The following is a 16,638-nucleotide window of genomic DNA, read 5'->3' as shown; positions in this document are numbered from 1 at the left end:
AGTGCGCCAGGAGACGCACCTTCAGTAAAAGGGAAGCCAGCTCCAGGGCAGAGCCCCGATGCTGGCCCCACCAACCGTGGGCTGAAGGGAGGTTTCCAGGGGCAGGCTGGGGTGCATTCGTCACAGAGGACAGCTTCCGAGCCAGTTTATTCTCTGGGGACCTTCCTCCCAGATCCCATCCTCCCTGAGCCGAGAGCCTGTTGTCAACACCATGGCACAGGCCCTGGGTCCCCAATCACAAGGTCCCCGGGGCAGCACTAGCAATGACAACGCCATGAGACATTCTCCCTCAGGACCAAACCAAGGAGCTGCCTCTGTCCTCATGTGTTTCTGAAATTTCTCTGCTATCCCCGGACCACCTCATACGCACCCTAGACTCGCCAAATTCATTGGCTTCTCTACCATCATTTTGTCAGAATTTATTTTACCATTTTTTACAGGCCAAAACAAACCATTATCTAACAGAAAAACTACTTTTTTGAACTAGATCAAAGTCTTCAGATTCCCCTGCCCAGAAGGGGTGTCTCTGAGTCTTCCATCTCTTGGAGAAGCATCACCAGACATAACATCCAGAGCAAAAACTCTCCTGCTAGAGAAAAAATGGACAGACTTTACCATAAAAAAGTAAAATGTCTGTACTTTGACAGATACCAAAGCAATATTAAAGGGCAATGGGCAATTCATAAAATAAATGCACACAGCAAAGTTCATGTATGTTTCAATTTCAACAGTGCATGATGCTCTGTTCCTTTGGAAGTGGCCATCAGATGAACTGTGTGACTGGATTGTGCTACTCAGTCTAGTGCCGACTACCCTTTAAGCCATTTTTCCTAATGAGGCACCATCTGACCAGGCAGTGTAGACCTGAGGCAACTGGGCCTGACCCAGGCAATGTAGACCCGAGACAGCGGGGGCCTGGAGGGGCAGGGCTGCAATCTGGAACCTTTGCCTCAAGCCCCTCCCCACGGGGCCTGAAGTCACCTCCTGAAACCAGGCAGGAGGCCAGGTGCCTAAAGGCCCAGCCTCTGCAACAGCTCCTCCCTGAGTCCAGGACTCACTACCCTGCTCACTCCTGGCGCTGGGGTTTCCTGCCCTGCGTGAACAAATTACCTAGAACCACCATAGGTAATGGCACCTCTCCATTCCCAAGTCTGCAAATGGGAGCCAGATGTCCCCATGGTGTTTGCTACCCTGGACAAGGTACCCAGGCAGCCTCTGTGGCCAGGTCAGCCTCCCAAGCTCTGCTCCACCCACAACAGCTGCAGCTCCTCTGGCGGTGCCTCCAGGACTGGCACAGACGGTGTGTGTGCTTGTCTGCTGAGCTGCCTGGGTGTGGTCCAGGACACAGCTCCTGTCTCTTCATAATCGTCCCAATGTCCTATCCCCAGGACCCACATCTTCCCGAGTCCTTTACCAAAGGGCCCCCGGCAGGTGGGACACGGAGCAATGCTCAGAGGGATGTCCCATGCTTCTGGCATGGAGCCTGCTGTGAAAGGAAAATAAAAACTCTGAATCCCAGTTCACTACACCAAAAGGAAAAACTTAAGCTGAAAGCTGAGTCATGCAAGAAGCTGCCTTTCCCTTTGTTCCTAAGCAGAGAGCTGTAGAGACAAGATTAAGCATCTCCATAGGTAGCTGCTCCATGTTCACCTGATCTTATGTAAAGTGCTGATTTACTGAGCATGAGACAATTACATAATTTGGACTATTCCCCTACCTGCTCCTTTTCTCTCACAACCTGTGGATTCAGTCATGTGACCACACCCTCCCTCTTTCCCCTCCAGCCTGCTTTTCCCCTTTAAATACTGAAGCCTTCAAAATCATCTTTGGAGAAAGGCTCAGATCTGTCTCCAGGGTACATTCTTAATCTTAGCAAAATAAACTTCTAAATTGATTGAGACCTGCCTCAGAGACTTTTTGGTTTACATCAGCCACTCAGCTGGCAAGGCTGGCACCAAGTCCTGCTACCAGTGCCCTCTCTACCTTTGATCAGAGCTGCACGAAATGAGTCCTGATGGCTGCTGTGGAGGAGGGACCAGGTGACAGGGTCACTGCTGAGTCGGGGGGGAACAAGTCCTTGCCCCTCCCAGCAAAGGGCCCACAGTTGCACACCAACCGAGGCCAGCCCTGAAGACAGACATGAAGTAGCCACTGGTTTCCCACAGTTACTACTATTAGCCCCTCTGAGTGCGAGGCACTGTGCCAGCAGCTTCGAGTAGCTGGATCCTAGGACACCATCCAGCCTTCATGAGCTCACAGACCAGTGACAGCCGTGGGGAAGGAAGCCTAGGAATAAGGTCAACTGCAAACAACCACGAAGGAAAAAATAGATAGCTTTGGCAAAACTTGCAAATGAAAAACGCATGCACATGATGAAAAAATGTTTGACTTTGAGAGTCCAAGGCAGGCAGGTCACTTGAGGTCAGGAGTTCGAGACCAGCCTGGCCAATATGGCGAAACTCTGTCTCTACTAAAAATACAAAAAAAAAAAAAAAATTAGCCAGGCCTGGTGGCATGTGCCTGTAACCCCAGCCACTTAGGAGAATTTGGTTGAACCCGGGAAGCGTAGGTTGCAGTAAGCTCGCCACTGCGCTTTAGCAGGGGCGACAGAGCAAGACTTTGTTTTTGTTTTTTTTTTAAAGATACTTGAGTGTCCCAGGCAGGCAAAGGTACCGCATAACCAGCCGCCAGCACCTGTCCTTCCCTCCACCAGGCAGCAGGCTTGGCCTCAGGGGTGCGGGGATAGAGGTCAAGTTTAGATAGGTCCTATGTGTTTTGCTAGGTCCTATCAGAATGGATGCAAGAGTCCTTGACAAAAATGACCCACCAGACCTCAGGCATCCTCCAACCCCTGGCAACAGCAGACCCAAGGTCATTCAGGGCGGAGGGGACATGGCACCGATGCACTGGCTCAGGAAAGGGCCTCTCCTTCCGATGTGCTTTGATGGTTCCCAGGGCAGCTCCCCAGCCCTCCATTAAAGAATGATTACTGCAAAAGGCATTGAGATCCCACCTCACTATTATAAATTAGTGGGGGAGGCAGGTGTGGGCATGACCTGGGAATCTGCATTTTACAGGCTCTCCAAAGGAAAGTTATTAAGTTGTAAGATAAAGGAAGAAGGAGACACTCTGACTTCCTGATCACCTGCTATGCACCAAGCAAAGAACCAGAAGCTTCCTTTGATCCCATGGATGTAATGTTCCTTTTACAAATCAAACTGAGGTTCTGAGAGTTTAGATGACTTGGCCAATCCCATCCAGCTAGTAGCTAGGGTCTGACTCCCTTACTGCTTGGGGCTACAATTTCCCAACCTTATCCAAAATGATCGGTCCTACCTTCAACCAAGGTGTGTGAGTAAACTGTGCTGATGTTTAGCCATTATGCATATGCTTAGAACTCTAGGATGATATAGCTTCTCTGCAAGTTTCAATGGCCTGCAACACAATTTACTGCCACATGGCCAGAGGTCTAGGTCCTGAGCAAGCCCCGTACCCCAGTCCCCAGGACACGGCCCAAGGAACCACTCAGGATCCTTCTCCCCCAGCCTCTCCCTTGGGGCTAACGTCAGCTCACGCTGAACCAGCAGGCTTCCTGGGAAATGAGATAATCGACACCAATCTTGTCCCTGGAGGAGATCCCACAAGGGGACCGTTGGACAGGCCCAGTAAGACTGAGTCATGGCCCTCAGGGACACAAACGCCCCAGGAAGACAAAGGCTGGTACCCTCTGCTCTGCCCTGACTGCATCTTCTGCAAACGTGAGTGTGGGAGTGGACTGGAGGTGCTCTCCTGCAGGGAGTCCAGGGAGGTTTGCTAGGGTCTTTCTCACACAGAGTCAGGAGCTGGAGAGCAGAGATAGGGCTGTCAGATTTCTGGAAAATTCTGGAACCTTCAATGCATTCACCACAGTACTCTGTCAAACAAAGCCCTGGGCAAAGTGTTACAGCACTTCCATGTGTGAGGGACAGAGAGTGATGGGGGCATTTCAGGGTAAAAAGAAACTAGTCTAGTCATCCCGCGGTATCCATGGGGGACTGGTTCTAGAACCTCCCACGAATACTAAAATCCACGGCTGCTCAAGCCCCTTATACAAATTGGTGCAGTACTTGCATATAACCTACGCATATCCTCGTGTACACTTTAACTCATCTCTAGATTATTTATAATATTGTACCTAATACAACGCAGATGCCCTGTGAACCCAGTCATGTGCAGCATAACAGCATCTCAGTCCCCAACAGTATACAACGACGGTCCCATAAGATCATAACACTGTGTTTTTACTGTACATGTTCTATGTTTAGATACACAAATACCACTGGGTTACAACTACCTACGGTATTCAGTACAGTAGCAGGCTGCACAGGCTTGCAGCCTAGGAGCCACAGGCTAGACTGAATAGCCTAGATGTGTAGGAGGCTAGACCATCTGGGTGTGTGCAAGTACACTTCATGATGTTTGCACGACAAAGTCGCCTAATGACGCATTTCTCAGAATGTGTCCCTGTTGTTAAGGAATGCATGACTGTAGTTTTAGACTGTATTTTAGTGAATAATGAAAAGGAAAAAAGTCCAGGAGGTGGAGATTGCAGTGAGCCAAGAGCATGCCACTGCACTCCAGCCTGGTCAACAGAGCGAGACTCCGTCTCCAAACAAAAAGAAAAGGAAAAAAAGTCTGTATGTGTTCAGTGTAGATGCAACCATCCATTTTTTTTTTTCCTGAATGATTTCAGTCAGAGGTTGGTTGAATCCATGGATATGAAACCCACAGATACAGAAAGCCAAGTGTACTGAATGCCTGTGGCCTGTGGTAGGGAAGAAAAAGAAGCTTCTTAGGCCTGAAAGGCAACCCTGGATTACAAAACCTGCTCAGGCCCAGATGGATCCAAGTACCAATTCCATCCAGCCCTGCACAATGCCAGGATTAAGTAGGAACATGGGAGAAAACTTGGTCCACACTGAAGTCTACACTGAATCTTGAGAAAAAGAAAAAATGCTGGTGGGCCCAGGAAACAGTGAATAGAAAAGACCCTAAACCTACTCAGGAAAGTTTCTGCACAGATCCCCAAATTCGGCCTCCTAATGACCCAGGACTATCTTCATCAAAGTGACCACACATCGCCGTTCTTCTGGGACAATCCAGTGTCATACAGGTACATTTTCCAGTAAAGGCAATTCGCTTATTTAGCCAACAACTATTTAGGGACTATTTTAGTCAACACCTACTCTGTGCCAGGCAGTGAACAGGCCACAGTGGGCAGGACAGGCACAGCCCCTGTCCTTGCCCGTTGTACAGGCGATGTAGCAAATCACGATTCAATTCTAACCCTTTGTGAATTTCTCCTCCCATAAACATGTTCAGAAATCAGGAAGAATGGCCGGGTGCAGTTGTTCATGCCTGTAATCCCAGCACTTTGGGAGGCCCAGGCAGGTGGATCACTTGAGGTCTGGAGTTCGAGATCAGCCTGGCCAACAGGGTGAAACCCCGTCTCTACCAAAAATACAAAATTAGCCAGGTGTGGTGGCGCATGCCTGTAATCTCAGCTACTTGGGAGGTTGAGGCAGGAGAGTCACTTGAACCCGGGAGGCAGAGGTTGCAGTGAGCCGAGATCATGCCATTGCACTGCTGCGTGGGCAACAAGAGTAAAAAGTCTGTCTCAAAAAAAAAAAAAAAAAGAAGGAAGAAAGAAAGAAAGAAATCAGGAAGATGGGGGAAGAGAAACCTCTGTTTAATTCCAGGCATTCTGACATAGATTTTAAAAATAAAGTCTTGGCTCAACAATGGATTTTCAAAACCCCACGTGGAAGCTCTATGGGGTGCGTAATGCCACAGCACATCCCGTTAATGGGACAAACTGCACAATCTTTAGATTTGTGCCTTTTAAACATATGTCCCATGGTGAAAACGGCTGTTATACACACTCCCAGCAGCAGTGCCGAATGGTGTAACTTTTCTGTGAGGCAGTGGGGTGGGGTGGGAGCGATGCTCTCTGGTCAAAGCCTTCTCACCCTCTGAGCCACATTTCAACTTCGGGGAATCTATGCATGGAAACGATTCTGATTATGGACACAGCTTTCCAGACAAAAGCTGGTTGCTGTGGCGACGTTTACAGAAGCAGCAAGTCCAAAGGGAGGGGAAAGGGTAGCTAAATAATGGTGTAGTCACTTAATAACACGTTCAACAGTCAGGGAATAAAATAGAGCTGGGCCAGAAAGAGCTGTCTGCGTAAACAGAAGCACATTTACTGCAGCATCATTCATAGTGCCGAGGAGCTGAAAGCAATGTGCCCAACAATCGCAGAAGAGTAAACCAGTTTATGGTCCATCTCCTCCACAGATTATGTAGCCATAAAAATTTATGTTTACAATGACAGCTATCACAGGATAAAGGCTGGCAGTCTAATGTTAAATAAAATCCAGGGTGCAAATGTGCATACCGCAGTTCCAGCTGGGGAAATGAATTAAAACAGCAACACCAACAGTTTCAGCTGGGGAAATGAATTAAAACAGCAACACCAACGTGCCGGGGAGGCACCGCTGGTGATACATTACTTTTTTTTTTTCCCAGATATTCTATAATGTGGTTCTATGTCTTCTATAAAAGTATATATTTAAATATAGTCTGGGCGTGGTGGCTCACGCCTGTAATCTCAGCACTTTGGGAGGCTGAGGCAGGTGGATCACCTGAGGTCGGAAGTTCAAGACCAGCCTGACCAACACGGAGAAACCCCATCTCTACTAAAACTACAAAATTAGCTAGGCGTGGTGGCACATCTGTAATTCCAGCTACTCGGGAGGCTGAGGCAGGAGAATCGCTTGAACCCGGGAGGCAGAGGTTGTGGTGAGCCGAGATTGTGCCACTGCATTCCAGCCTAGGCAACAAGAGCGAAACTCCATCTCAAAAAAATAAGTAATTAAGCAAAAAATAACATAAACAAATAAATAAATATAAACAAGTTCTACTCAAACCACTTCCCATTTCTGAGTTTCTAAGGTCGATGTGCAGAGATTTGCCCGTGTTTGACTCAGCTTGGTGGGAAAAGCTTGGGACTCGCAGTCTCAGACTTGAGTTTGAAACTCAGCCTTGTCAATTTAATTTTTCTCTGAGTTTTTTCTATATTTTATATCTGTATGTCTTCTACAGCTGTAAAATTGAAAAAATAATACCAACTACATGAGGTGGCTATGAGAATTCAATGAGATTGTGTAAATACCCACTCATCCGCAAATCCAGGACCTAGCAAATCATCAGAGCCAGGCCACCCTATGTGACATTATCTGAACACTACAGTAAAGGCAGCCAGGAGGCAGCCTGGGAGCCAAATTGCACCCATAGCTATATTTTACGTGGCCCACAGGTATCTATTTTACAGGCCGAGTGTCCCTTATCTGAAATGCTTGGGATCAGAAGGAATTTTAGATGTTTTTCAGATTTTGGAATATTTGCATAAACAGAATAAGGCATCTTGGGGATGGGACCCAAGTCTAACCATGAAATTCATTTGTTTCATACACATTTTATATATAATACATAGCCTGAAGGAAATTGTATACAATATTTTAAATAATTTTGTGCATGAATCAAAGTTTTGACCGTGTTTTCACTGCAACCTGTCACATAAGACCAGGTGTGAAATTTCCCTGGCCTCATGTTGGTGCTTAGAAAATTTCAGATTTTGGAGCATTTTGGATTTTGGATTTTTGGATTAGGGATGCCCAACCTGTATTCAGACCACAGTGTTACGGACATTTAAAATCCAACATTTATGTCCTTCAATTTCACATAAAGTAAGGTGTTATGGATTAAACTGTATCCCCTAAAAAGATAGGTTGAGGTCCTAACCTCAGTACTTCAGAATGGGACTTATTTGGAAATAGGATCACTGCAGATGTAGTTAAATTATCATGAGGTCACACTGAAGTAGGATGGACTCCTGATCTAGCATGAGTGATGGCTTTATACGTGAAGCCACAGAGACACACAGGTAGAATGTCACCGAAAATTTAGGCAGAGATTAGAGTTCAAGCTGCAAACCAAGGACACCAAAGATTGCTGGGAAACTGCTCTAAGCTAGGAAAAGGAAAGGAAGGGTCTGCTATAGGTTTTAGAGGGAGGGATAACGGCTCTACCGACACCTTAATTTTAGCATTCTGGCATCTAGAACTATTAAGACAATACATTTCTTTTCCCTTCTTGTTTTTTGTTTGTTTGTTGTTTGTTTGTTTTTTGGAGACAGGGTCTTGCTCTGTCACTGAGGCTGGAGTGCAGTGGCACAAGCATGACTCACCATAGCCTTGACCTCCTGGGCTCAAGCAGTCCTCCTGCTTCAGCCTCCCAAATAGCTGGGACTTTAGGCACCACTACATCCAGCTAATTTTTAAAATTTTTTGTAGAGACAGGGTCTTGCTATGTTGCTCAGGCTAATCTCAAACTCTTGGGCTCAAGCAATCCACACACCCTGACCTCTCAAAGTGCTGGAATTACAGGCATGAGGCACTGTGCCCGGCCTTTTTCTGTAGCTCTAAGCCACTGATTTTGTGGTACTTTGTTAAGGCAGCCCTAGGAAGCTAACAGATAGGGATTTACATTTATCTTGAAAGACTAGACTATCTGATGCCACCAGTCCACCTTCTTATAGCAACCAGGATTCAGGGCCCAGTTTGCCCCAGTCCCCACCACTCCCTATTGTCACCCTGACACCAAGACTGTATGTCCTTGGCCACTCACTATCACATTTGCACAGCCGTTTTCCTTATAGTTGAGAAATATTTCTCTATAACCACATCTCGATCAAAAGATAAACCAAACTGGGCACTTGTATTCAATAAAAAGGAGAGGAGACCAGCCTAGCCAACATGGAGAAACCCTGCCTCTACTAAAAATACAAAAATTAGCCAGGTGTGGTGGCACATGCCTGTACTTCCAGCCACTCAGGAGGCTGAGGCAGGAGAATTGCTTGACCTGGGCGGAGGAGGTTGCAATGAGGCAAGATGGCGTCACTGCCCTCCAGCCTGGGCGACAGAGCGAGACTCTGTCTCAAAAAAAAAAAAAAAAAAAGGGGGGAGAGGAAACCTGTGTCTTTGTGGAAGCAAAAAATAGGTTTATGGGTTTAAAGGCAAACTATGTTTTTGTTTGCTTGTTTGTTTTTGGTATCAGTTCCAGATTGGTCCATGTGGGCATTTGAATTTTACAAGCCCGGCTCCTTCAGACGCTGTTACTAGGAAACAGCAGACCTATGTTTTCCAAAAAGATGACAGTTCTGCATGATTCCAAAAAAACACAAAGCTCCTGATTATTTTCAGAACAGGATATGCTCTGATATAAACCAACCCTGAATGTCCCTTAAATCCTTCAAAAGGTTTAAGTATTTATGTTTTTAATTTTGGGTGAATATACCCTGAGGCCTAAGTAGAGAATTCATCAGGAAGTTTTCCATGAATAAATGACAATAACTGGGTCGCATGACACGGCCATACTGATGTTGCTTTGAGAGACAGCGATGACAGGCTTTTCATCATCAGGCATGCTGAGTTGTGTGTGTCTGCTTCAGGACCCCTGTGAAACCTCCCCCCTCCCACGACCCATCTGCCCTGCAGATCTGTGACACAGTGGCAAGGCAGGGCAGGTGCACCATCGCAGGCTCACCTTGGGCGGTTTCAGACTTTTCCCTCGATGCCTTTTGGAGCGCAACAGTCGTTCTCTCTCCTAGAAGGAAACACAACGGTTGGCATTTCCAGCCAGCCTCACATCTCACGAATCAAAGCCACTGGCTCTCAAAGGGAGCTGGGCCTGCCTATCCGCACCAGGCATGGCTGGTTCAAGTTCTAAGTGCCCAAGTGATGGCTGCTTCTCTGAACTGAGAGCTACAGGGAGAGTTTATTATCCATCTTTTGACTTTATTGTTATTTCATTGAAATATATTCTTCACCCTAAACTGCACTGAGTCTTTCGTGCAACGAAACAAAGATGGATGGATGGATAGATGGGTGCATAGGTAAGTGGATGGAAGGATGAAAGAATGGATGGATGGATGGATGGATGGATGGATGAAAGGAAGAAAGAGAGAAGTTAAAGAGGTAGAGGGAGATGGAGGCAGGCAAAATGAACATGACAATTATAATCAAAGCCTTTTCTAGAATTTTGATCACTAGCTTTTCTATTCTTTGAAGACCAGTGCATGGAACCATCAACACCCTCTTCGGTGTTCTGGTTCTAAGATCCAACTAAAGCTCCCTGCAGGTGTTCTCTGCCTGTTGCCTAAGCTCCTTTCACAGAGAGCTGTGGAATTCTCTGGATGTAATTCCCCACCTGCTTAGGACATACTCAATCCCCTTTGATAGATCCATGCCCCATATGCACATCCAAAACTCACACAGGCAGCCTTAGCAAGGTGCTGGTCTGATTATAAGGTTCAAGTTTGTGGGCCCAAACTCACAGTCTGCAACTGCTAAGCTAAAAACCAACCAACCAAACAAACAAAAAGTCTTCTCTGGAACAGATCATGCCAAGTCTCTAAAGGCCAAAAGACATCCTTAAAACTGATACTGCTTCTTAATCACAGCAAGCCAGGGAGAAGATGTGAGAAAAGGGTAGCCATGGAAACTGTCCCCAGGTTTTAAGCCAAGGCTGCTTGATGGCAGAATGAAGCAGGAATGTGCACACCAGGGTGAGCTTGGTGACTCCCTAAGTCAGCACTGCCTGACCCTGACCCAGCTCAGTAGCATCACCCTGAGCCCCAACGCCTGTTCCTGACACCCATGTCACTGGTGCCACCCCCACCAGGGGCAGCCGTGCCAGCTGTGCCAGATGTACCAGTGAGAGGTCGTCAATGACGTGCTGCTGCTCCAGCACCTGCAGCCTCAGGAACTCGATCTCCTGCTCATCCCTCGTCAGGCTGAGGTCATTCAGGGAGGTGTGCCGCTTCAGAGAGGCCTGCGCTGACAGCTTTTCTTTCTGCAGCCACAGGGAGACAGACCACCACAGGGTTAGCCGCCAACAACGTCTGCGAGGGACGGCGCTGGAGTGGAGCTCAGGGGTGCAGGGACAGAAGGATGGATGGGAGGATGAAAGAGATGACGGCCTGATATGGTTTGGCTGTGTCCCCACCCAAATCTCATCATGAATTGCAGCTCCTATAATTCCCACATTTTGTGGGAGGGGCCCGGTGGGAGATAACTGAGTCACACGGGTGGTTCCCCCACCCCATGAATAAGTAGTGAATAAGTCTCTGATGTTTTTATACGGGGTTTCCCCTTTTACTTGGCTCTCAATACCATGTAAGATGTACCTACAGCCTTCCACCATGATTGTGAGGCCTCCCCAGCCACATGGAACTGTGAGTCCATTAAACCTCTTTTTCTTTGTAAATTACCCAGTCTCAGGTATGTCTTTATCAGCAGTGTGAAAGCGAACTAATACGTGGCCATCTTGTCCTGTGCTGGAAGAGGGGACAGGGAAGACCAAAGCCAAGCCCAAGGTGGGGCTGACCAGCACACTGCTGACAGGAAGGGATGGGCAGGGCCTGGGGGTGGAAGATGACATCTGAAATGAGCCTAGAGAGCTGGGAGGGGAAGGCAGGGGAAGGAGAGGACTCCACACAACAGCAGTTACACACACACACACACACACACCTGCACCTGCTACAGTGCAGACAGCAGAGCGTGTGTGCTATCAGAGCCTCTGTCTTCCCGGCTGTAAAATGGGGGTTGATACTACTCTGAACACTGAACCTGAAAGCATTCTGTAAATTGTCAACTATAAGACACCTGCCCCGACCACAAACACTAGGCATCCTAGCTGGAGGAGAAACCCCTCGGCAAAGCATCGCCAGCAATCATCGTAATGGCTTTCACATGCTGGGTGTCCTCTGGGCCCATTCCCTATGAGGTCTTTACATGCTGTCATTTCATCTCTTGATGATCCTCCAGTGTTGATATTTTCATTCCCATTTATGCATGAAGAAACAGAGGCTCAGAGAGAATGGGGGAATGTGTTTAAGGACACAGCTGTCTGACTCCTTCCGGGCACAAACACCCACAGCACAGTGAATGTGAGACAGGTGGAGAGAAGGGAGATACATCTATGACTGACGCTGCTCCTGGTGCTTCGTGGGGAGGTGGCAGGTGGGGCTCAGAACATGTGAACTGGGAGGTTCAGGGCTGGAGAATCCCAGACAGAGTTGGGAGTGCCAGGGCTGGTCCCAAGGGGCCCACAGCTCACCATTTCCACGTTTTCCCGCGTGAGGTTCTTGATTTTCTCCTCCATCCTCTGGATACTCTGCAACAAATCCTCATTCTTCTTGTTCATCCGTTTGTTTTTCTCCACCAGGGGCTTCAGCTGAACCTCGGTCTCTCGTGAGCGTTTCAGCTGTGGTTGGAAACAGGCACAGAGGCTCAGACAACTTGACAACAGACGGCCGAGGTCACAGCACCAAGGTGAGCAGACACTCAACCCGGTTAGGACCCCTTCTGAGGCCAGCGTCCTGGATGACACATTGGTTTGCTAGTTGCATGACAATGGGCAAGTTCTCAGCCTCAGTTTCCTCATCTGTCAAATGAGAATCATGGCAGCTCCTGTCTCCTAGGCACATGGTGAGAACTGAATGCAGAGTGGTAGTCTCCCCAGTGTTATTTTCATGGAAAGAATTAGAAACAACTTAAATATCTATCAATATTATGACAACTACAGGCACAGCCACCACATGTGAAAGGGGGCACCTTCCCCATCCTCATGTTATAGACAAAGAACCTGAACCCAAAGAGAGGAGGCAATGGGCCCACCCTCACAAAGAAAGTGCCAAGAATGCTTTGCACTTTTGCAAAGATTGGTGGTTTGAGTTCACCAAGAATCAAACACAAGGGACTGACTCTAGACCCCTGCGTTTACTCCCCAGGCTGTAAATGTTAAGGTAAAATATTCTGATGGTATAGGTTGAAATATAAAATGTGCCATGAGACCCATGCATTCTACTTCTAGAAACCTACCTCACCCCCCAAAATGCCATGTAGAAGATACATACGTGTCTTTACTGACTTGAACCTTTATTTAAAGTCAGTAAAGACCCATATGGATCTTCTACATGGCATTTTTTTTTTTGAAACAGAAGGTAGGTAAAATGACATGGGTTATTTTGACAAAGGGTCTCACTTTGTCACCCAGGCTAGAGTGCCGGGGCATGATTTCAGCTCACTGCAACCTTGACGTCCTGGGCTCAAGTGATCTCCCACCTCAGCCTCCCAAGGAGCTGGAACTACAGGTGTGCACCACTACACCCAGCTAATTTTTTTGTATTTTTAGAGACAGGGTTTTGCCATGTTGCCCAGGCTGGGCTCAAACTCCTGAGCTCAAGGAATCTGCCCACGTTGGCTTCCCAAAGTGCTGAGATTACAGGCATGTGGCACCTCACAGAAATCCAGAAAGCGGCAACAGCCTAAAGATCCACCACTGAGAAGAGACTTCAACAGACCATGGTATATCCACACAATGTACTACCAAGCCACTGGTAAAAAGACAAAGACAGATCTATAAGCACTGATGGGGAGTGCTGTGATTGATCCATGAAGTAAAAAAAGCAAGTTGCAGAACAATACACAGCAGGGGAAAAAACCCAATTCATAACCATAAAATAAAACAAAAAGTCTCTTGGTGGGTTTCAAGGCATTCATTTAAACATTAAAAACATGTAAGAACCACCCCAAACTAGCAGTAGTTACCTCATGATTTTAAGATTGAGGCCGGACATGGTGGCTCACGCCTGTAATCCACACACTTTGGGAAGCTGAGGCAGGCCAATCACTTGAGGTCAGGAGTTCAGGACCAGCCTGGCTAACATGGCGAAACCCCATCTCTACTAAAAATACAAAAATTAGCCAGGCATGGTGGCAAGTGCCTGTAATCCCAGCTACTCGGGAGGCTGAGGCAGGAGAATCGCTTAAACCCAGGAGGTGGAGGTTGTAGTGAGCTGAGATCACGTCACTGCACTCAAACCTGGGCAACAGAGCAAGACTCCACCTCAAAAAAAAAAAGATTGAAGCGTTGGCAAACTTATCAGTTTCTACTTTTAACTACTTCAGTCTGATCTGACATGTTTCCAGAAGCCTATGATTTTTCCTAATCCACTCAGTAAACTATTATGCAGCTCATGAGTATTTATGAGCTTATAAATATTTAAATGAAGAGTGGAGACATAATATTAGATGTACAGTCTGATTAAAGCAAAAAAAAAAAAAAAGCCTTTAAAAATACTGGAAGGAAGCGAATTTATTTTGATCCTGTTAAAGTTGTGGAGAGGTGATACTTATTGACACTGTTCACCACTCATTTTTTTCAAATATTCTTCTGATATACTTCCCTTCATAATAGAAATTAGAATAAACATAAAAATTATGAGGCATCTGTCAAGAAGTTGATGTATCAACTGCCATTACATAAAAATTAGTTTTGCTCTTATCCAGAAAATGTAAACATATTCATGAAATTGCTATTTTTACTGGAGATTTCTTTTTTAATCAGAAGTCTATGTTCATTATTTTTACAAGTAATGTATAAGTTTTAGTTTACAAGTATATACAATTTTATGCAAAAAAGTAAATAGATAAGCACAAATTAAAATTACCCATAATTACACCACCTAAAAGAATAACTTCTAGCCGGGTGTGGTGGCTCACACCTGTAATCCCAGCACTTTGGGAGGCTGAGGTGGGCAGATCACCTGAGGTCAGGAGTTCAAGACCAGCCTGGCCAACATGGAGAAACCCCATCTCTACTAAAGGTACAAAATTAGCCGGGCATGGTGGCGCATGCCTGTAATCCCAGCTACTCAGGAGGCTGAGGCAGGAGAATCACTTGAACCCAGGAAGTAGAGGTTACAGTCAGCCAAGATCAAGCCATTGCACTCCAGCCTGGGAGACAAAAGCAAAACTTTGTCTCAAAAAAAAAAAACAAACAAAACAAGAATAACTTCTAATATTCAAGATGATGACAATGTATTATTGTTCTGTAAACTGCATTTTTCATTTAATTTACTACAAACACATTTCCATGTCAGTTAAATAGGGTTTCCATCATCAATCTTAATGATAGTCAAGAATTCATTGTATAGATATTCCATAATCATTATGCCCCATGCTTTAGTATTGAACAATCCGGTTTTTTGGTTTTTTAATTTTTGATTTGGTTTGGTTTGGGTTGTTAATATAAACAACACTGCAATGAACATCCTCTCCATGCTTCTCATGGAACTTCTCCAATTGTTTGCTCAAGATAAGTTCCTGCAAAAACAAATGGCAGTAAGAGATTTCTTCAATGAGCATGTGTTAGATTTTTAATCAAAAAGAAGTAAAAAGTTAAGTTCAGAGAACCAGAAGGCCTCTGCATTAACTTTCTGTGCAGGGCATGTTTCGGGGACTCAGGGCCCCTTCTTTGCACCCTGCGAGGCACCGCCTGTCTCTCAGGGCTGCTTACCAGTTCATTCCTCTCATCTGCCAACAGCGTGTTTCTGTCTTCCAGCTTCCGTATCACTGAATTCAGTTCAGCAATTTTTAGTTGAAATCGCCTCACATCTCGCTCGTCCATATGTTGATCCTAAAAAAAAAAAAAAAAGTCAAGACGTAAATGTACTTTGAAGAAGTTGTGTGGAGCCTTCTTAGAAAATTCACATGACATAATGGGTGAGATCCTTATTCAGGGGCCCACATACCACACAGCAAGGTGGGGAACACACAAGACTCCACCTAGAAGGCCACTGAGACTTCAAACCCTTCCGTGGCTCCTCCTTGGGGACCTTGTGGTCAGGCCCCTCCCACCCTGTCTCTCTTACAAAGGCCACCATGCACCGGCACCTCACACAGTGTCCAGCACTTTATAATTTATAACAGGAATTTATCCAGGAATTTATAACATCCCCTCCAATACTGAGTGAAAGAGTGAATGAATGAATGAATACATGCTGCCTCAGTGTCCTCTGTGGCTGACCAGAAGAATGCCCCGTAAATGGATGGGGGACCAGCCTGAGGCTGGCACAAGCTACTGCCCCTCACCTGGACGCCCATGAGCTCCACCATGTCCCCAATCCCTGGCGGGAGCTCTCTCTTTGGGCTACTGTGGTGCCGCTCTGCCTCCTTGACCTGAACCAGCTGCTCATCCAAAGCCTCTTTCTGCAGAAGCAGCTTCTGGGTCTGCCCAGCCTGCACGCCAAGTTCCTTCTCCAAGGCCAGAATCACACGGTCTTTCCCTTTGATCTCATCCATCTGAAAAGGAAAAAGAATAAGCAGTCAGCCCTAGGGGCTCGTGACCAAGGAAATCTCTCTCCTGCTTGGGGCCTTCAGCCCAGGGAAAGGGCAAAGCAGTGTCTCGGGCCTGAGTCAACTGAATTCAGTAAACTCCAGATGCAGAGCAAGCATAGCCCGCAGCCCAGGGCTTTTTCCCCGTCACTGCCCCAAGACAGAGGAGACAAAGCTAGGGGTTAAGGCACATATATATTCAACCTGACACGCATACTGACATCAATGTATGCTCCTGTCTCTCCTATGTTAACAAAATAAAATAAAACACTGCCGGCCCCCAGCCACGCCTCTGCAGCTCAGCTTCTTGGCAGAGTTGGCTTCTCTCTCCGTCTCCAGGCCCATGTCTCCTTCTTAG

General features: G+C 46.6%; 1 protein-coding gene across 4 annotated transcripts in view; it reads right to left on the bottom strand.

Moving 5' to 3' along the window:
* Positions 1–16,638, bottom strand: part of JAKMIP1 (janus kinase and microtubule interacting protein 1) — a 182,534-nt gene that overhangs the window by 47,301 nt on the left and 118,595 nt on the right. For all 4 annotated transcript variants that reach the window (XM_033213708.1, XM_033213706.1, XM_033213705.1 and 1 more), the window contains 5 exons: positions 16,038–16,247; positions 15,463–15,582; positions 12,220–12,366; positions 10,813–10,953; positions 9,646–9,705 (listed from right to left, as the gene is read on the bottom strand). In XM_033213708.1, coding sequence (XP_033069599.1) covers positions 9,646–9,705; positions 10,813–10,953; positions 12,220–12,366; positions 15,463–15,582; positions 16,038–16,247 — 678 coding nt within the window. The remainder of the gene's footprint in view (positions 1–9,645; positions 9,706–10,812; positions 10,954–12,219; positions 12,367–15,462; positions 15,583–16,037; positions 16,248–16,638) is intronic.

This window comes from Trachypithecus francoisi, unplaced genomic scaffold, assembly GCF_009764315.1.
Source record: "Trachypithecus francoisi isolate TF-2019V2 unplaced genomic scaffold, Tfra_2.0 Lachesis_group1, whole genome shotgun sequence".
Classification (NCBI taxonomy): domain Eukaryota; kingdom Metazoa; phylum Chordata; class Mammalia; order Primates; family Cercopithecidae; genus Trachypithecus; species Trachypithecus francoisi.
The sequence above is the reverse complement of the archived record's forward strand: the minus strand, read 5'-3'. Positions and strand labels throughout refer to the sequence as shown.